This window comes from Rhineura floridana, chromosome 6 (genome assembly GCF_030035675.1).
Source record: "Rhineura floridana isolate rRhiFlo1 chromosome 6, rRhiFlo1.hap2, whole genome shotgun sequence".
NCBI lineage: Eukaryota > Metazoa > Chordata > Lepidosauria > Squamata > Rhineuridae > Rhineura > Rhineura floridana.
In genome coordinates this window covers 88,519,511-88,541,910 of record NC_084485.1, presented here as the reverse complement: position 1 = coordinate 88,541,910, position 22,400 = coordinate 88,519,511, and the positions used below count along the sequence as shown (strand labels likewise).

General features: G+C 41.1%; 1 protein-coding gene across 1 annotated transcript in view; it reads left to right on the top strand.

The window, feature by feature from the left end:
* BEND5 (BEN domain containing 5) overlaps positions 1 to 22,400 on the top strand; it is a 1,596,389-nt gene that overhangs the window by 1,426,953 nt on the left and 147,036 nt on the right. The window contains exon 11 of the mRNA XM_061632932.1: positions 10,188 to 10,340. Within this exon, the coding sequence (XP_061488916.1) occupies positions 10,188 to 10,340 (153 nt within the window). The remainder of the gene's footprint in view (positions 1 to 10,187; positions 10,341 to 22,400) is intronic.

Sequence of the window (22,400 nt, the reverse complement as noted above, 5' to 3'; positions counted from 1 at the left end):
GATCTTTGGTGCGGATCGTGGGAGGGAGCTCCCAGGTACCCCCCACTGCTTGCATGGATGTGCATGCATAGCGTACCATCAACCAAGATGGCAGTGGAAGCATCAGGCCCTTGGGGAAACCTCAGCCCCCATCTTAGTTGGTGGCAGCCTTGTGCCCGCAGCACAACCACCATTTACATCAAGGGAGAGGTAAGTGGAGCATGTTGCAGGCGGGTGTCACACACCTGCGTGGCAGTGGGGGGTGCCTGGGAGCTCCCTCCTGCGATCCACACTGCAGATCATGGAAGGGAGCGCTACATACCCACCCTAAGGAGGTGGATGCATGTGCCAGGGCCCAGGGCAAGCTGGTGCCGGAGGGCCCTGGCATGCCTGGCGCCAGCTGTGTTTCCAATTATCATGCTTCTGGAAGCCTTCATGTTAGAGCTGTATATAAATTTTTATGGGTAAGTAGCTTAGCTGATTGTTTTGTAGGATCCTTTCATAGATAAAATGGTTGCCTGATATTTCCATGAAGTTATGTTTATTGAGAGATGGATTTTGAACTTTTGATGCTCTATGTACAGGATTTTTTCTTTGGCTCTTTCTTGCTTTTTGTCTTTTCTGGGATGATTCCACTCTGATCACAGGGTCAAGATTGATTCAAGGTTGATGTTGTACAGGGTCAAAAGATTTTTTAAGGTTGAGAATAAAAATAACAAATGCTGATCTTTTGAAACTGGTGACATAGACTATTGTTGGATTTGAAGGGCTGAAGGACTGAAATTCTCACGGAAGGTAGTTACTGTGAAATGACTAGCCATGCCCGCTTCTGCAATACAAGAGCATCAGTGTAGGCGATGTTTCGCTATGGAAGTAATGATGACAGGATTAGATTCAAAATATCAGGAAAACTTCTTGCCTCAGTTGTGATAAGTGCAAAGGTAAAGCAAAGCAATTTGAGCTAGAGGTTTTTATATATCATAATGCAGCTCTTGGGACTTCCAAAACTTGGAAATTTAAGCTGCAGGGAAAACTGCCTGTGAGTGTATGATGACATGCTCCAATGATCTTGTATTCTCAAGAAACAGGTGTATGAAAATAATGATTTACAAAAATAAAATCAGATGTATATTTTTAAAAGTATTAAATTGTCCCATTTTCTTTAAAAAGCCCAACCTTATATAAACTTGCCCCCTACCACCATTAGAGCGCCAATGGTGGTAGGGCCAGGGGTACAGAAGTTTTCATGATGGTGGGGAGGGAGGAATACAACAGCAGATCTGTCTCTCCAAGACTGGAGTTCTGTCTCAGTTTTGGAGAGGAAGATCCAATGTCCATTGGAGGGCCCTGGTAAAATTATTCCCTCTGTTTACAAGCTAGACCTGTCAGTCCCAGCTGAACTCACCCTCCCCTCACACTGGCATTTTCCTTATATGGTAACTTTAGAGACATTAGGGTAACTTTCAGCATGACATTTTTCTGCAGCAGTTTTTTTTATGTCTGAATTGCCAAGGCATGATAAAGTGCCTTGAAGAGCCTTTGTTTTAGTTGAGGGTGCCATGTTTAGATCCTGTTTCGCCTCAGCAAGCCCAGAAACCCTCTGAAGCACCCTCCTTTGTCTCAGGATTTGTGATTTGTCTGAATCTGCTACCCACCCCAATACACCTCTGAAAGCCTATTGGAAGAAAAGCAGATGAATCAGTGGTTTTGAGCAGCGAAACAGCCAGCAGAGAATGGTTTCCGAGCACGTACCCTACATTGCTTCTCTTCTCTAGGTATCAACCTCCTAAGGATGCTTTTCATTTAAAAAAAAAACCTGTCAAGGATTCATTAAATATATTTGCATGCAAGAGTGGCTTCTCTGGTAGGGTGGAGCGAAAGCAATAGCCTTCTAGCACTGCATTGCTGCTGCTTACTGGGAGAGTGAGGGATGGGAATGCAGCAAGGATGGGACTGCATGCGAACATTGGCAGGAGGACCATATTGGCTCCACTGGTACATCCACAGCCCAACATCACCACAACCTTAACTCTCCCTCTCCTGGTAAGCAGCAGTGATGCTGGTGCTGGGAGGTTATTGCTCTGGCTCTGCCCCACCAGGTGAGCTGCTTCTGACAATATGCATGGGAGAATGTAATTTTTAAAAGAAATATATCATCTGAATTATATTTGCCTGGGAACCTCTGCTCAAAACTCTTATTTGGAAGCAAAAAACATTACTGTCAAATGAGTTACAGGGTTAACTTTATGTATTAAATACTCCAGAAGGTAAAGTGGGAATGATGATTCTTTTCCTTTCTTGTACAATATCTGAGTAAAGGAAGCTCTTCAATTCTTTCTTAGCTCAGAGTTATAGCAGAAAATTAATAAAATCTATATTGAAGTGACAGCTGGTTTACAGAACTATGTTTTCCCTACATTGCGTTCCTCTCCAGTGGCTTATGTTTGAGGCTAAATACACATTTATCCCTTTTTGTTTTATAGCTTTTATTGATTTTTTTTTAAAAAAAGAAATCTCTGTGCTTAAGAATCATAATTGCATTGGGATACCAACTGTGGTCCTAACAGTACAGGCTGTTAGTATCATTTTTCCTTGGGCCCTTTAATTAATGATCTTTCAGAGGTATAGAGCTTCTGAAATGGAAATGCAGAATGAACATACTTCTCAATACTACATGAAATGCACAAGAAAAGGTTGGAAGAGTATGAATGAGGATTACTGGGTTTGCAGCAGACTTGTTTTGCAACATCTCAAAGTTCAACTTTTTTTTGCTTCTAGATTGCTCCCTTCTGTAACAAACTTTAGATTCCCCCCTTCATTGGGATAGTTATTAGAACAGACATGTGCAGGGAGAATGGTTTGAAATTGTTTCATATAATAGTATCTAGAATTATCTAGGAAAATCCAAATTTGTAAAAGCATTGCAACCAAAGTTTATTTATCTTGCTAATATGCAGCTCCCTGTAGCATATTGTTATTATTGCTCAAAATTGCATAGTGTTCGCTGTTATTATTTGTTGGTTGGTTTTAATTTTTTTTAAAAAAAATGTAAACAATTTGATTTGCTTCTGCTTTTTTTTTTTGCTTTCAGTTATAGAAACTAATAGCAACTAAAACATACCCAAACCATGAAATGCTCCCCTGATAGTAAATAAATAAATAAATAAATAACAAATTATTAATTTACAAAATATTCATTTTAATGGAATTAAAACTACGAATTATCTTTCTTTATGTGCTAGAGAAGTTTGAATTTTTGTAACGCATAACTATCACATAGTTTGCCCGGGAAATGTTGTCTAGCTCTCCTTAACTTGTGACAGTGTTCATCTATACTCCTGCTTATTACAACAGGCAGCAAGGGAAAGAGTGGGGCGTTAAATGAATGAGGAAAAATGGATAGGACACACCATGGCTATTTTGTTTCTTGTTTCTTTGATAACTTTTAATGGACAGACAGTTGCAACCTGGGAATCCAGGCTGCATGAATCCAGGCTGCATTTCACAAGCCAATTAAGACACTGTATTTGGATTTAGGGTGCTTCCAGATGGCTCCTTATTGTGAGATCAGTGCTGCTTATCCATACACATTTTTCACAGTGTCTGCACAACATCATCAGCATCAAAACACTAGTCATGTTTTCCCCATTTAATCTAGATTTACCCTTTCTGCAGAAAATCTGACCTTATTTTTCTTCAACAAAAACGCTGTTGCTGATACTAAGCCCCCATCTGGAAGTACCCTTAAGCCAACACACTCCTGGCTTTAGCCCAGATACTCTGTTTCATTTGGTTAGAGACTGGGGTGTTGATATATGCTGAACATTAACACTAACATCCAGCAACATTCACAAAGATACTGGGTTGTATCCAGTGGTGTCCTTCCATTCATGCGACGTTGTTTAAACCAGTGGAGCCTTCAGTGAATGAAAGGGAAGGGAGATGATATTAATAAAATCCCTGTTCTCAAGCAACTCCCTCCACAACACCTCCTGTTCCACTATGTAGAGTCCCCCAAACATCTGGAGCCAAACGGGGGAGCACTGAGTGCTGCAGAGGGAAAGGAGAATCAGCAAAAATAACCTCTCTGCTCTTCCATGGAAGCCTTCACTGGATTAGAAAGCCTTTCATGAACACCAATGGACACCACTGGATATAACCACCAGTCCTTTGCAATAATGAGACCTTTTGTACTTTTTATTCACTTGTGATTTTATGTACTGTATTTTTTAAGATATGAATTACTCATGTTTCTATGTACTGATCTTTGATCGAAATAAATTTATTCATTTATAATGAGACCTGGCAAATCAACACACTTTCAGTGTGTTGTTCTCTTCCATCTTCATCCTTAAGGATGTAATCCATTACTGTGGTGTGATTAGCTGTGTCATTTGCCAGGTTTTGAGCTTTGTTGGGTTCTTTTCCCCATGAAAGCCTATAGGTCAGAGACTAATATCTGGGATTAACTTCAGCAACAGACAAATCTAGTTGAAATCCCTTTGGATTGCATGTCCTCTTATTTTGAGTTACATGCTGTAGTCTTTCTTCCTTTCTGTATCACAGGTACCCTCAATTCCACACAAATTTCTTGTATGGCAAGTTCTCTAAATAAAAAAGGGTTGTAGTATAAGTAAAGTTATGATCTTTGAAAAATACTGTATGTACCTTAACTCAGCTGTGATACCAAGCTCCAAAACAGCCCTCCATAGACATGCCCTATGACACAATGAATACCAGCAATATGAAGTGGAAAGCTGAAATGTAATTGTAGAATAACTCTGCTAGTGTTGGGCATTATAAGGCCAGCAGAGCTCCTTTGTAGTTCCAAACAAAGAGAATCTTTCTGCTACTAATATTTGTGTTACATTAATAATGACTCTATCGCAGAGTGAATGAATAGGAAGGATATTTCTTCTTTTTGTAATCATCATCAAATGTGCTTCAGAAAAAAGAGCATGTATAATACTAAAATTCCATTTGCTTCACAGGCAGAACTGCCTGGCAACTGGACCACTAAGAAGTAATTACCAGAGCAAAGTCGAACATGTTACTGAGAGGGGTTGGGCTACTGTTGAATGAGAAGAATAGGGAAGGATTTTTGATAGTTTGTCCATTTCTACTGTTCTAATTGGGTTCTGGGTAAAACTTAGGAAGTGTTCAGGTGAAAAAAAAGCTCTAAGATAGCCTTGCCCAACCTGATGCTCTACAGATGACTACAGCTCCCATCAGCCCCAGTCAGCATGGCCAATGGTCAAGGATGATGGGAGTTGTAGTCCAAAATATCTACAGGACCCCACTTTGGGGAAAGCTGCTCTAAGGAAATGTGCTTATTTCATTGAGAGGATTAATCACAGAGCCTTTGGCATAAGACAGGTTAAAAATCCAACTATTTAAATAAATGCTGTGATTCCTTTTGGTTATTTTGCCCATTGTTTAAATGCAGGATATTTTATAAGGAATTGCTGAGCTCAAGTGGCCAATGAGCATGGATATGAATTTGGAACTCTTAAGCCATCAGGTGAGACCCATAATTAGGGTGTTTTGTTCCATCTAGTGCTGTTGAGTGGAAATGTTACACCTCCCCCACAAAAATCCTCATGATTTTGTAGGCTATGAAATTAGGGGGCATCTTGCTGACTTGGGTTGATGGTGGAGGGCAAACAGGGTCAAAGTGCAGACCAAACTTTACAGCAACATTGATTGCATTCCTTGTTGCCAAGTGCCTTTTTTTACCTGCTGTGTTCCCAAATGATAGTGTGGTATCATAAAGCCAAAGCAGAGTGAGGGCAATGCTTTCTGTCCACACTTTGGGTCCCTATAAATTAAAAATGGTGCCCACCAGCAGCCAGGATTCCCAATTGCCACCACCCAGACCACAAAAGGCATCTGGTTGGCTACTGTGAGAACAGGATACTAGACTAGATTGGCTTCCAGCAGGGCTCTTGCTATGTTCTTATGTAGGTAGTGCTGGCAAAAAAGATTGGTGGAGGGAGGCATTACAAAACCTTTCCCCTTGCTGATTCTTCTATTTTCGGGGGGGGGGGGAGTTGTCTAACAACTTTCAACTCAGCTCTAGTTCCACCATTTTGAAATTTCAACTTACACTTTTTTCACCCAACGCAAGGAGAGCAAATATGTAAGCATTTACAATAATTTACAATAATTTAATTTTTAGAAGACTGTACAAATTCTCATGACAAAATAGCGCGATTGGCTTAGTTGCAAGATTACAAAGAAACTGCATGTGCAAAAGTAGTACATACACAAAGAATTAACACCACAGGTTTACAAGTCATGTTTTAAAGTTTACTGTCTCAATAGAAATGTATAACTAAATAATATAATTAATACAATATTGTGATTTCCAGTAAAGTAGGAACAGGCAGGAGAGCCAGTGTGGTGTAGTGGTTAGAGTGTTGGACTACGACCTGGGAGACCAGGGTTTGAATCCCCACACAGCCATGAAGCTCACTGAGTGACCTTGAGCCAGTCACTGCCTCTCAGCCTCAGAGGAAGGCAATGGTAAACCACCTCAGAATACCACTTACCATGAAAACCCTATTCATAAGGTCGCCATAAGTCGGGATCGACTTGAAGACAGTCCATTTCCATTTTTCAGGAACCGGCAGAAACATGTGAGAAAGTTCATTATCCAGTGTAATATTCAATTTTTCAGAGTGCATCACTGTTATTGCCCCACATAACAAGGCTTGCTGGCTACCAGGCTGCTGCCATTATGTGATGGCATCAGGTCCAATCCAGGTCCAATTTCTGTCCCAGTTCCAGGCTGGTGCAGCGACCTTCCTCCCCCTACACCTTCTGCCCCAGGCTGCATATGCGGCAGTGCCTTCACTGCTCTGTTAAGCCCTGCCAGGCAGTACCTAAAATTAACATTTTATCTGTTACCCTATATTCTTTTCACATGGGGCTCCCGGAGGTACCCCAAAATCTGCAGTTCTTCAGGCATACTGTGAGGTATATCAGTAGTAATTTTGTAGCATGTCTTGGTGAAGAAGACAGGCAGCAGAGAAAATAAATGGCAAGGGAAGAGCAGGAGACTGATTATTTTCCTTCAAGCCTCTGATTTCTATTATCTATTTTGGAAAGTTGTTTATATGTTCGCTATGCATTTCGACACCTCTTAAGATATCGTAACCAAATTTTGCATGATTTTTGTCTAAGTTTGAATACAATTGGACACCATTTTGAATCAAGCTGGCTGACTGAACCTTTCAAAACTGCACTGATTTTAACCAGATTTTGCATGATGGTTCGTAAGTTCCTGAGATTTGTTTATGTTTGGATACAATTGGACACTATTTTGAATCAAAGTGGCAGACTGAACCTTTCAAAACTGCACTGACTTTAAGACTAATTTCAAAACTGCACTTATGCAGTTATGCCAGGTACAGTGCTGCTAGATGAATATATTTATTCTCTTACAATTACCTAATGTTGTTCTATCATAAATCTCGTCTCTTCCTCCATTATGCATGTGGTACATATTTAATATTTTCTCCCATGCTTTTGTTTTATACTATGTGTTTTATTCATTTTTATATGACAAATTCACTAACAGGCAAAAAAACCCTTGCGGTTTAAGAACGAACCTACAGCCGACAGACATTTCTATCTAACTTTAAAAAGCAGGGAAATTGGGCAGCTATAGTGAATGCACCAGGGGAGCAGGAGACCTGACCTCCTCTCTGAGATATTGGACTGCCCTACAACTTTGTCAAAATGCAAACAAAATTTGGGTTGGTCTTTCACAGTGCAATCCACTTGCTGTGTAGCTTGCAAGAATTTGGTAACATGTGCTTCTGAGCATATGGTGAGTGGTGGCAACACCTGCCATCTCCAAAGATGGAGAATTACATTTTTGTATGTTTTTTGGTATTCTTTTTACTTTGCTTCTTTCCTGTGTTACTACTGTTTCTACAAAGAATCTAACTTAGAAAATTATATTTCTCTCATTATTCATCCTAGAAATGTTTGTCAAATTTATTTTTATTAATTTCAAAGCCTTTTTATTGGCCAATGTCATATGATGGTGAAAACAACCTTTTCTGTTTCAAACTGGAAGTTACGTTCTATTTCTATTTTGGGTGCATTAACAGTTGAATCTGAAACTGCAGTTTGATGTAAAATCAGAATGATTACAATATGTTGCTACTTAAGCAATGAATCTAGCTGTGGGGAAAAACAAACTTGGCCTGCCCAAGAAGTATGTGTTCAGCCTGCTATGCTTAAACCACTCCAGGTAAGGAAGGTTGCGGATTGGCCAATTGAAAATATAGAGCACACGTAGAATTTTGCTAGAATATATTTCACCTCCCACTGTTTTATCTTGTGCAAACTGACACTCCTCCTCATGCCCATTGGAGACTGTTCTACAGAATAGTCAGTACCATTATTCCACAATTGTCCTTGGAGGTTTTTTTAGTGTAAATTATGCAAAGTATTGTTGTACTTCACATAGTCACAGAAACAGAAGAAAAAGATAATGATTTACTATAGCAAACTTCACTAAAATTGCAAAGTAAATCATCACTCATTCAGAGGCCCTTTACCAAATTCTTCCAAGCTACACAGGAAGTGGATTGGACTGTGAAAGACTAACCCAAATTGTGTTTGCATTTGCTGAGAGTTGCTAGGAGATGCCCTGTTCCCCTTACAGAGCTTCAGTCAGAGTGGCTGAGTGTTAAACCAGTCTGGGCACTGGAGATCTGTCAGGGTAATAGGAGTCTCCTCTCAGCATCCTTCACAAACTACATTTCCCAGGATTCTTTGGGGAAGCCATGACTGTCTAAAGTGAAATAAATGTCTGATGTGGGTGTGGCCCCCTGATTAGCCAAGCAGCTGTGAGTCTGCCTTTTAGAACATGACAGTTGGTTCTTACTGAACATGCCCAAGGCTTATCATTGACTTTAATGTTAAATTTCTTAAATTAATTAAAAATCAGCCAGGCATTTTTTAAACTTTGCAGAAGATGGTCAGAGACTAGGGCAAGGTCAGTTATAGGATTACAGGTACTCTGTGTACATGGCTGATTTGTAATTAATTTCAACAAATTATGGGAATTCTGACAGAAAAAAGTCCAACAGGGGTCTGGATTTTTTCCCTCTTGTTTTACACTTTGAACTCTCGATTCTCTCTGACTGTTTTGTGTATTGCCATGAAAACTTAAAGGGTTGTTAAGCAAGTGTTTCTGAGTTCAGGACTGTACGTTTTGTAAGGTTTTGTTTTGAAATGAGCTTATGGGAAGCATTAGAATGGCATGGGAGGGTATTTTCAATTTAACATTGTGGAATGCAAAAAATCCATGCTGGCTATAGTATACAGCCACTCTTGTGGCTGTATAATATCCTGCTTCTTAATTGCAAGGATTTCCCAGGCCTTCAGAGTCTTCACTGTAGCTTACAACATTGACAGTGCAATCCTCTGCATGTTTACTCAAAAATAAGTCCCACTGAATTCACTCAGGCTTACTCCCAGGTAGGTGTGTATAGGATTACAGCCTAAAACAGTTTTGCAACTCCTTCTGCCTTGTCCATCTGCCAAATTCCTCCTTTTCAGCTATTCAGAATGCTTTTTCTGTATGGAAACGTTACCATGAGGTGAGAAATTCATGCAGGTTTTCAGTGTTCAAGGAAACACCTGTAAGAACAAAATTACAGATTTAGAATGATGTATCTAGCACCTGTAGTGACTTCTTCTTGAAAAATGATTGTATAAAAAAACCTTTGTTTGTAATGATTGCAATGATTACAATTATTTGTAATGGCTTGGCATGGAGGGGATTCAACAATCAATGAACTCTACCATTGTTTTTCTTAAAGAGATGTAAACTGAATAGTTTCTTAAAGAGATGTAAACTTTTTCTCTTCTGTTCAGATGTTTAGGTCTAGGGTAAAACCTGTAATTTCCATATGGATGAGTGGCAAATTTCCATTCAAGAGTGGGTTGAGATGTGTGAACATCTGAAACAAAAACATCTTCACAGGAATGTCAGTTTTAGGGCTCTGCATGTGCCGTAAGATTGGAAGCAGCCCTAATTGGAATGCTCTCTTCATTCTGGCACAATACTTCCTACTGCTATTATATTTTGATTTTTAGGGATGACATTGTTGCTTTTATAGCTGGGTTCCCTTTTGAAATATGTTTTCAATTTATCTTTGGTATATATGTATATTTTTTCTGTACAGAAAGTTACCTTGGAATTCTATATTGACATCCACGCTCACTCAACTATGATGAATGGCTTTATGTATGGGAACATTTTTGAAGACGAGGAACGATTTCAGAGACAGGCGATTTTCCCCAAGCTACTCTGCCAGAATGCTGAAGACTTCTCCTTTGTAAGCAACACTTTTAAATTGTACTTCCCCCTCCCCTCATAAATGCTTTTTTGTATTATTAAATAGGTGTCTATTCACACAACTTTTTCAGCCTATGGCAGTGCCAGAACCTTCAGACAGCCTGTGCTCTATAGAAGCCATTATGCTATAGTTAAGACAGTTGTGTGCGTGTTGCCACTATTTGCTGAATTCACTTTGATTGTGGCAGCACTCTCACAACCACTAAAACATGGTTACAACTGCAATGATAGAAAATCATACCTGTGATAGGGCTCTAGTAGAGCCTAACTTACCTGCCTACATGCTGGGTATATGAGAGGAGTGGGGAACATGTGCCTGCAGATGTTGCTGGACTACAGCCGCCATCATCCCTGACCATTGGCCATGCTGGCTGAGGCCGATGGGAATCAATGCCCAACAACATATGGAGGGCCACAGGTTCCTCACTTCTGGTTTATGAGAAAGAGACAAATGTTTTGGTTAAGATCATTCATAAAATAATCAATATTCACTCTGATAATTCACTGTTCATTGCAAAAAACTTCTGTACAGGCATCAGATGCCAGAGTGCTCCTACCCATATACTTTGTCACAATCAACACTCAGGTGAATTGTCATATTTTCCAACAATTAGAAACATAGGAAGCTGTCTTATACCAAGTCAGATCTTTGGCCCATTTAGTTCAGTACAATCTACACTGACTGGTAGCCCTGCCTAGAAGTAGCAGCTGGCAAGGCAAGAAGGCTGACTTGCTTCCTAACACTGCTAGTCATTTCCAGGATTCTATGTCTTGCTGCCTTTCTGCCTTTAAACGTGGCCAGGAAACTTTCCCAAGTGCAGTGTCTGTGACATATTGGGAGGTGACTAGGCAAGACAAGGCAGACCAGCAATGGCAAAGCACTGAGTGTGCATGTGCATTGGGATTCACACTGGTGCCACTGTAGCCGTATTGCTGTGTTTTATTGATATGTTGCATTGTTATCTGCTCTGATGATCTGTTTTGTATGGTTTTCACTGTAGTATTGTTTTACTGTTTCATTGTACTGTAACTTGCCTGCAATTATATAATGAATAGCAGACTAGAAGCTCATAGTAATAATAATAATATTAATAATAATGATGATGATGATGATGATGATGATTGAGTGGGAGGCAGTCAGCCACCAAGTGGAGCTGTGAGGTAGTGTGGCAAGGTGTTGGAGAATAGAGCTCACCTGTGTATGCCACATGGGCTAGCCCATGCCCTCCCTAAGGTAGTCTGTTGCCCGCAGCTGCAATGGAACCCAGGACATTGCAAGTTATTTTTTTCTGCCTGAGGGGGACCAGCAAATGCACAATTTGACTTTGGGCACAAGTTGGCAGAGACTGGAGGAAGAGGATCCGGCAGAAGGGAACTTGACAGAAGGTGCTGCCACATCCTACCTGCATTCAGGAGCCGCTGGGAGGGGAGGACGCTGGCTGTGCTGGCAAAGCTTGACGGAAGTAAAAGAAAGTCATGTTTCCTTGTGCCACCCCTTTTCCTAGTGTATTGGCTGCTGGTACTGTGGCCGCAAGATGGAGCTGAATGGGCACAGGATGCAGCATAAGTCCTCCTCTCCTCACTTCCACCTGACACATCCCCTGGAACTGAGAAGAGAGCTAATCTTTGGTTCAAACTTCAAGGTTGCAATGGATCTTTCTTCTGAGCCAATGTAGGATCGCACTGCTAATATATCTACAAACCCTAAATCAAAGAATATCGGTGCACAGCTCTTGGTAATAGGCATAACCCAATGTAAAGATAAAAAACACAGAATGAACAGCACCAGAACTAAAGCAACATGATTAGTGGTTTGTTTCATCTTTAGGAGGGGGATGGGAAAAGTCATAATGAGACACAAATGTTGAAGATGAAAGGCAGCAATCCTATATATACTTACCTGGGAGTATGTCCCATTGAACCTTATATAGCCCTCTCTGTTATCTTTTTGGCACCTATTGAAGACTTTCTTTCAACAAGCCTTTTAAATTGAAACCTTATTCCAGTCTGCTTCTGTGTTGGAATTGCTTTTTAATATGTTTTAAACCTTTATTTTAAAAAAACAAAAACAATGTTTTTAACCTTTTTGAAAGACATCTTGAAACCTTTTTTTTAAAAAAAATGTTTTTAAAGATGTTTTGTTTCAATGCATTTTAAAGTCTTTTATGATGTTTTAGAGTGTTTTTAGTGCTTTTGTTTGCCACCCTGGGCTCCTGCTGGGAGGAAGGGCTGGATATAAATCAAATAATAAATAAATAATAAACCTATCGGGACTTACTTCTGAACAGACACATACAGCACTACAATATAAACTTCAACACAATTTCAACATAGCTGGGGCTATGCTGGTGTACCAATCTCTTAGTACTATGGGGCTACTTTATAAATGAATAATGCAAACACAATCACAATTATGTAAAAGCAAGTTTAAATCAGGTAGCAAAAATAGCGACACCACCACAATATATCCCAACAGAGTATAACATATATATTGAGAATTCTCAAAGTTCCGTGCATCCAACAAGGCAATAGTGCAGGAGTTGCTTGCAGTAAAGTCCAAGATAGGAAGATCAGGGCTTCCCATACGCAAAAAGCTCAAAGCCATAATTAAAATACATCAGCTAATTTCCTGACAATTCGTGACCTGACAACCCAGCAGCGCTTACACCAGCAAAAGGAGTAATATGAGTCAAATTCCATTTTAAAGGCTTGTTTCCCCTCTGACAGGCTCAGGTCGGCTCAGGCAGCAGGAGCCGCACTCCTGAACAGAGTTTGGAATAGGCGTAACCCACGTTGTCTTAAGCCAGCATATGTTCCAGCAGCTTCCTATATTTAGGATTGATCTGTTAGTCTCATATCATAGCCACTGGCCATGTACATTAGTTGTGTGGACAACCAACCCCAACTGGCTGTGCCCTGATGTTTCTCTCTCTCAGACCTGGAAAACAAGCTGCTGATGGATGTCCTCTGGAGACAAAATATGGGCCCTTGAGCCCTGCAAAATAATGGGCCTCTCTGGTTAGAGAGTCTGGAAAAATGAGTGGTTTTTCATTGCTTTCTCCCTGCTACGCTTCTTTCCTCCTCCTGCTGCAGTTGCCTGCCAAACCACTCCTTCAGTGCCCTCTTTCTCCAAACTGGAGGCTCAACAGGAAAGGCCTGTGGCCTAAGCTTTTCCTCACATTGTACCCTTTTGACCAGCAAGCTTGGTATCCTATAGTGACATCATCAAGGAGTGCTACATTCCCTGGTGGCTAATTGTGTTTCTGTGTCCTGAGTGACCTTTCATGGCAAAGGTGCAAAAAAAAAAAAAATTAGCTCATTTACATGCCCTGAAATCAGTTGTTTGGGATTATGGACTGCAAGTTTGCTCAACTTTCTCTAGAATTGTACCATATGTCTGCAAGTTTGTAAGGCACTGCAACTACTTTAATCCTCCCCTCAGGTTCAAAACACTAAAATATAATTAAACTTGGTAAAGCCTGTTCACACAATCTCCTTACCTGTTTGGGTTGCCAGGTTTGTAGCCAATAGATGAAGTCAGAGTTGTGGCTGACAAGGGATTTGTTGACCTCCAGACAATAGCTAGAAACCACTGCAAATTCAGAAAACGATGGTCTTTTCCTGCTTGTCTGAAAATCTCATAAATTGAGTAAGTTTATATCTTTCAGCAGTAGCAAAAGTTCCAGAAACTCTTGGAGGAGACAGATTATCTGGATCGATTTCAGTTGGGTTTCAGGCCTGGTTTTGGCACGGAAACAGCCTTGGTCGCCCTGTATGATGACCTTTGTTGGGAGAGACACAGGGGGAGTGTGACTCTGTGGATTCTTCTTGATCTCTCAGCAGCTTTCGATACCATCGACCATGGTATCCTTCTGGGGAGACTGGCTGAGTTGGGAGTGGGAGGGACTGCATGGCGGTGGTTCCACTCCTACTTGGCAGGTCGACTCTAGAAGGTGGTGCTTGGGGAACATTGCTCGGCACCCTGGACTCTCCAGTATGGGGTTCCACAGGGGTCACTTCTCTCCCCCATGCTGTTCAACATCTACATGAAACCATTGGGTGCGGTCATCCAGAGCTCTGGAGTGCATTGCCATCAGTATGCTGATGACACGCAGCTCTATTTCTCCTTTTCATCTTCTTCAGGTGAGGCTGTCAATGTGCTGAACAGGTACCTGGCTGCGACAATGGACTGGATGAGGGCTAATAAACTGAGGCTCAATCCAGAGAAGACTGAGATGCTGCTAGTGGGTGGTTCTTCTGACCGGATGGTGGATGTCCAACCTGTCCTGGATGGGGTTGCACTCCCCTTGAAGGAGCAGGTTTGTAGCTTGGGAGTTCTCCTAGAACAGCCTTTCCCAACTAGTGGGTCACCAGATGTTGTTGGACCACAATTCCCATCTTTCCTGACCATTGGCAATGCTGGCTGAGGCTGATGGGAGTTGTGGTCAAACAACTTCTGGTGGCCCACTAGTTGGGAGAGGCTGTCCTAGAACCATCTATGTCACTTGAAGTTCAGATAGCTTCGGTGGCACTGAGTGCTTTCTACCCACTTTGGTAGTTGGTGGCCCAGCTATGCCCCTATCTGGACAGGGATAACCTGGCTTCAGTTGTCCATGCTCTGGTAACCTCCAAGTTAGATTACTGCAATGTGCTCTACATGGGGCTGCCTTTGAAGACGGTTTGGAAACTGCAGCTTGTGCAAAATGCAGTGGCCAGATTAGTAACAGGGACCAGACAGTCCGAAAATATAAAACCGATTCTGGCCCGCTTGCATTGGCTGCCTTTATGTTTCCGAGCTCGATTCAAGGTGCTGGTTTTAACCTATAAAGCCTTACACGGCTTGGGACCATAATACCTGATGGAATGCTTCTCCCAATATGAACCCACCCGTACACTACGCTCAACATCAAAGGCCTTCCTGCGGGTGCCTACTCCGAGGGAAGCTCAGAGGTTGGCAACAAGGGAGAGGGCCTTCTCAGTGGTGGCCCCCAAATTATGCAATGATCTTTCTGATGAGGTGTGCCTGGCGCCAACACTGTTATCTACTTGGCGCCAGGTCAAGACTTTCCTCTTCTCCCAGGCATTTTAGCATGTGTTTTAAATTGTTTTAAATTATTTTAAATTGTTTTTAAAATATGTGTTTTTAAATTTGTATATTTGTTTTTAATGTTTTTAGTTATTGTAAACCACCCAGAGAGCTTTGGCTATGGGGCAGTATATAAATACAATAAGTAAAAATAAATAAAATTCTCTCTGTGTCCAGGTGTCGTGCCCGGGTTGGGACTCAAGAACAGAATCACTTGATGAAAGCAAATCAGTTTTTATTAGAGTAATTTCCAGACATAGGCTTCTCCGCCTCATGAACTCTTAACATGAACCAAAACCCGTGACATGGAAGAGAGTTGATAGAACAGAGTATCAAACATTCCCTGTCCCTTATCAAGGGGACTTTCGGGCACAAATTCTTTCGCTCTGCCTCAAACTGCCCACATCTACGCCCCTTCCCTCCTCTTTTCTTTGGCGCCTTTTTAACTGTCTTCGGGTGCGGGGCGATGGGGGGGCGGCTACCTCCTCCCCTTCTGATTCGGAAAGGATGGTAGGGAGTGGGGGGGGTTCGCCCAACACTTCAGGCGATTTCTCTCTACCCTTCTCTGCAGCCGAAAGGCCTTGGTCTCCCTCCTCCTCCCCCTCTGTCTGTAACTGCTTCACATTCCTAGGGGGGGAGTGTGTGAGAAACGAGTCTGTTGCCTGTTCAAGGTTTTCCCCCTCTATCTGGGAAGCCTCCTCCTCCCCTCCAGACGACTCAGCCCAACTGCCCCCCTCTCCTAGCTCATTCTCAGAAACATCAGAATCCCAACCATACATCCTGACAGCAGGAGATGTAGAACAAAAATCATAGCAGGATCTTGGTAGGCAATTGTTATCATTATTATGATTATAATAAAAGTGTACATGCAGGTTTTTTTTAATTACTTGCAAAAATACCATATTATACATTTTATCTTTCAAATAATTTTTGAACTGAAATTTTTAAAAAGTGTATATGCAGCTTATGATGCCATTACTATGTGTTATATTTTTCTAATTATGAAGGGTCAAACAAGTTTACATTTTTCTGGGCTGTTGAAGAGGGCAGTTTGTCTAATTCATTGCTTGTTTTGAAAACCTTCCGAATATGAAGCTTTAGTCGTATACTTGCTTTTCTGGGAGTAAAGCTGCAATGCTAATCCCACATACCAGGAGTAAATCCCATTGAATTCCATAGGACTTACTTTTGAGTAGACATGTTTAGGATTTTGCTATAAACCAGTGGGACTTTTGAGTTAACATAGCAAAAGATTGCATTTGTGTTATAAATCTTTCTCTCCCCCTACAATCCTATTTTTAAAGCAGTTAGGTAGGGCTTACCTAGGTGTCACTACTTTTATTTTGTAGATAACTAATACTGATTTTATTTTATCTTAATTTTTTTAAAAAAATGTTCTGCAATGACCTACTAGTTTTGACAATAAACTATTATATGGGGTGTATGCATTTTTACATCTCCAGTGTGCATGTATATAGAGTCTTTCCAACAACCGTGAGGCAGGGTTGCTGATTAAAAACCAAGGCAGCTACAAAAAGAAATAAATCTATTTAAAATACCATAACCATATAACAAGTATTAAACAGTTGCAAAACATGATTCTGAATTTTGAGTTGGGTGAGTGAAGTTCCTTATCACTTGAAGTTACAGTCCTGTGCACTCTTGCCTGTTGGAGTAAGCCCCATTGAATACATTGGGACTTGCCTCTGAGTAAACATGCATAGGATTGCACTATAAATATATTTACATGTTGTGTAAATAATAAACATCTTTGACAATCATGCTTATATAAATATTTCTTCCTACTATGTCCAACTAAGTGTTTGATTTCACACTATGGTTGTAGATTATTATTTCCTCAACATTTTAAGTGTGCCCTTCTTCCTTGAAGTGGCCATGGTTCTCCATTGTTTTCATCCTGAGGGGCAAATAGGTTGAGAGATGGTGAGTAGCCCATGGTCACCCACTACACTTTATAGCTCATTTCCATTTTGAAAAATTAATTAAAACAATTTACATATAGGCAAAATTTATTAAGTGGATCCATACAATACAATTAAAGCACATCCAACTTGCATTTAAAGCACATGCCTTCCCCTAAAGAATCCTGGGAAGTGTAGTTTCCCTCTTACAGTTATAGTTCTCACCACCCTTAAAAACTACAGTTCCCATGCTTCTGAGGTGGGATTCATGTGCTTCAAATATGTGTTGAATGTGCTTTAAATGAATGGTGTGGATCTGCCCTAGGTACACTGTGCATTCATTAGTGAAATGAATAGTACAGTTTTAAAAAATACTTTTTTAAACGGGGAAGGCCTGTAGCTCAGTGGTAGGGCACATGCTTTGCATGCAAAAGTCCAAACTTCAATCTCTCGATAACATCTCCACAACACTAGACTCCCTTCTTCTTACAATGGCTTTCTGGTGACTGGCCTGGCCTGAGGACTCTTAAAAATCCCTTCTTGCTAGAAGCGAGTAGACTAGATTAAATGTTCCATACCCATGTGGGAAGCTGGTGAGAAGAAATTATCCAATCACTTCAGCTGGACCTGGGAACACCCTCATTAAGCTAAGATTTCTATCATAATTTCCATTCAGAGATTTTTTGTTTGTTTGAATAGTATGCTCCAAGCAACTGTGATTGATGCTTAATGTATCATGCTTAATCACATCACTAGGGGCTGTCCCGATGACAATAATAGGGCCCACCCCTGAAATCTCAGCGTTTGGGATGCTTCTGACCTGGCAACCCTACCTGTTCTAATAAGGTGACTGTAACGCCTTGCCTTTTTGATATCTTCACAGAACTTTAGAGATACAAAGTAACAGCCACTAACATATCCTCATTTGGAAACATGTTTGTGGGACAGGAAAGGACAAAGTTAAAATACATTTTGCCCTAGAGATCCACAATAGCTAAATGGAACTGTTTTTTTTTGAGGCGGTATGTCTTATCTTTGACGACCAGATGCTAAGGACTAGGGGTGGAAAGATCTGCTAATTTTGGTTCTTTCAGTTTGTCATTTTTCCAGTCTTAAAATTCTGTTCTCCAGGTTTCTGCAGCAATTTGCATTTTTTAAAATCCTCATGAAAATTCTTCAGCATTTTAGTGCAAATTTCTCCTAATAAACACATTTTTGTATGCAGTTTTGACTAAGGTACACATTTTTGCAAGCAATTTCTCCCAATATAATGGATTTTGATATATTATTTTCACTAATTTAATTCATTTTTATAAAAGTTTTCCACCAATATATGCATTTTTATAAACATTGTTTGGTTGAAGAACTGCATTGCAAAATTTGGATAAGTGCGTATTTTGAAGGATAGACGTATTTCAGTTCTCATATTTTTCTGGAAAATACGAAGTTGATAAATTCAGCTTTAAATGCTAATTGATTCGAATATCTTCCTTCCCCATCCGTACTAGGGACAGACTTTTAGGGGAAGGTCATTGCCTTCATGCCTGTCTGTGAGCTTCCAGAGGCATATGGCTAGTCACTCTTGGAAATAATGTTCAGTACTAGATGGAGAATTGGTCTGATCCATCTAGGCAGTTACTTGAAGAATGTACTTGAAAACAGCTTTTTAGATGCAAGAACCTTTATGTAGAAATTGGATGTGCCTCTTTTGGGCTGTATTGGACAGATATTTCTTTCCCCCTGCTCTGCCCAAACCTGGTCTTCATTTTTCCATTTTTCTTTTTCTCAATGTTTTATTTTTCTAATGGTGTGAGACCAGCCAGCATATGCCAACAAAGGGTGTTCCAGTTGTTGAGTTGCATTTGCTCTTGCATTATTCCAGTCACAGCCAACATCATCCTAATGACCCATGTTCTGAAGGTCTAGGAAAAGAAAGTAAGCTAAAAGGTCTCCCTGGCTTTTCTTTGACAGAAATAAAGAATTAAAAAAGCAGCCGAGCCTGCATTTTGGAAGCAAAGCAATCAGCAAAAAAGCCCATTCGCCTACTAACAATAGTGCCAGCCTGAAGGATTTGCCCTACATCACAATACAGAAATTGTTTGCATCTCATGGTTTCATTTAATAAAGATTTGCAAGAAATTACTTTGCAACACTGAACTGATGAGAAAATTAGGCTGCAGTGCTTAGGTGTATATCTGCAGAAAGCCTAGGTCAGGGGATCAAAAGTGTCAAACCCACCTCTAAGTTCAAGATCTTCAGTATGCTATTAGACATAAGACCCTAGTGCAGAGAAAAGCATGCACTACAGTGGTAGGAGATTGCCACATGGGCCACTTGGCTGAGTTTTATCTGAATTCTGGGCTTGCTATCTGGTATCCATTTGGACCTTTCGCTGGTCCAGGTTCCAATTCCATTTAAAAACAAACAAACAAGGCTCTAGCCAACACGCAACTGGAAATATATGGCAAAGTATGCAGACAACATTCTGCCCAATCATTTAGTGTTCCCACCTTTTATCCAATGAGGGTAGTTGCAGATATGATTGACATGGAAACAGTGATCACCACAGAGAAAGGGAAATATAAAGCCACAATTTAATTGTCTGTAGATGACAATTAACCCATTAACCCATTCCAGTCTGGGTTCAGGCCTGGTTATGGGACTGAATTGGCCTTGGTTGCCCTGATGGATGACCTTTATCAGGAGAAGGACAGGGGGAGTGTGACCCTATTATTCTTACTTGATCTCTCGGCAGCTTTTGATACTATTGACCGTGGTATCCTTCTGAATTGACTTGGTGAGATGGGTATTGGAGGCACTGTTTTAGAGTGGTTCCAATCCTATCTCCAGGGTCATTTTCAGAGAATACCACTGGGGATTGTCTTTCAGCCCCCTGGCAGTTTTGCTGTGGGGTGCTGCAGGGTGCCAATTTGTCCCCAATACTGTTTAACATCTATATGAAGCCCTTGGGAGTTGCCATCAGGAGATTTGGGGCAAGGTGTCAGCAGTACGGTGACAATACCCAGCTCTATTTCTCTGTAACATCTGAATCGGGAGAGGTCCTGCAAGCCCTGGACCAGTGCCCTGACTCGGTAGTTGGCTGGATGAGGGCCAGTAAACTGAATCTGAATCCTAGCAAGAAAGAGACAGTGTGGGTTGATGGTTCTCGAGTTTGGATAATTGGTCAGTTGACTGCTTTGAATGGGGTCATATGTGATGTTCCTGTATTAATGTATATATGGTAAGTGCTGTTTGTATAGAAGATACATGGTAAGTGGAATGAAAGAGGAGGCGGGAGTAAATGAGCAGTAGAATGCTGGATGATTGGCTGAGTGTTTGGATGGCTGAGAGTATAAATGGAAGGATGACAGTTGAATCTGGGTGGACGTTAGTGGGTTGTTTTGGTGGAGTTGGGAGGTGGGTGTGAGTTGGTGTATGTCAGGAGAGTGTGGAGAAGGAGGGAGGTGGAGTTCGGATTAGTAATAAGTCAAATATCACAGTAATAGATGAAACCATAAGCTTGTAGATCATTATCAAAGTTATCTTGTTATTAATGTCATTTAATGAAAACTATATTTGGTTTACCGAAGGCCTGATCCTTGGCTGGGGTTTCACAGACCAGAAGGGAGGGTAAGGTAATGACCAAGGCTGAAGGGAAACAGTAACAAATGGTGGCAGCGGTGAAGAGGAGATTATAACATTCATAAGTATCTAGAGCAACCCTGAGTTATGAGTTATCTGCAGTGATACACGGGGGTTGGGAACAGCATAGGCACACAGTCACAAATATAACCAGATAGGGAGACTCAGGCAAGGTCTCTGGAAACATTGGTTGTAGAACGTGACTGGTGGTGCTGCCTAGCAGGGGGATCTATTGAGATCTGTGCTAGAGCGGGGAGAGAAACCATAAAAAAGGACAGTCCGGACTGGTGGAGTCCCTGGTGGTGCCTAGTGAAAGGCAGTAGACACGAGCAGGTGGGAACCTGACAGGGAGAGCCAGGGAAGGGCATTACAGGTGGTGTTAGCGGTGGGATACGAACAAAAGAGAGTCCAGATATGAAATAAAGAGTCCCTAAACAGTGGTGTGGCAAACAGAAATAACAAATAAAGATTACTTGTGAGAGTGACTGGCAAAGAGTGAGTGGCAAAGAGTGAGTGAACTCAAACACCATGGCTGAATATATAAAGATGAAAAGAGAGGAGCTGGTGGAGAAGTGCATAACATTCAATTTACCTCACGAGGGTAAAGGGGTAGATGAATTGAGGGTAGCACTAATAGCTTTTACAACTGTCCAGCAAAAACAACCTGTCAGGGAAGAGACCCCAGAAGGGTACTTAAGCAATCCCGCTTATATAGAGTATTTGAGAGAGAAGTTAAAATGGGAATGTGAGGGAAAAGATAAGGAACGTGAGGAAAAAGACAAGCAGAGGGTCTTTGAAACGGAAGAGAAGGAAAAGCAGCGGGAGTTGGAAATTGAGAGATTGAGGAGGGAGGTTGAGGAAAAAGACAAGCAGAGGGAGTTGGAAACTGAGAGATTGAGGAGGGAGGCTGAGGAAAAAGACAAGCAGAGGGAGTTGGAAACTGAGAGATTGAGGAGGGAGGCGGATGAGAAAGAAAAACAGTGGGAGTTGGAATTTGAGAGAATGAGAGTGGATGCTGAAATACAGGTGGAAAAGTTAAAGTTTGAAAGAGAGAAGTTTCATTCTGATGAAACAAGAAAGGACAAAAATGAAACAAAGATAAAGGTTACACCAAAAGACTTTGCAGTGTTTGAGCCTGGACAAGATCCACAGATTTACCTCAGCACTTTTGAAAAGGCAGCTCAATTGTGGGGGCTACCAGAGGATAAATATATGCAATATTTGTCAAACCTGATCAAAGGGGAATTGGCAGAGGTATACCAATATTTCCCCTCAGACAAGCCCGTCACATATGCCGAGTTTAAAGAGGCAGTATACAAAAGATTCAGACTGGGACCTGACTATTTTAGAAAGTTATTCCGAAATTGTCAGATCCAAGCAGGGAGGTCTT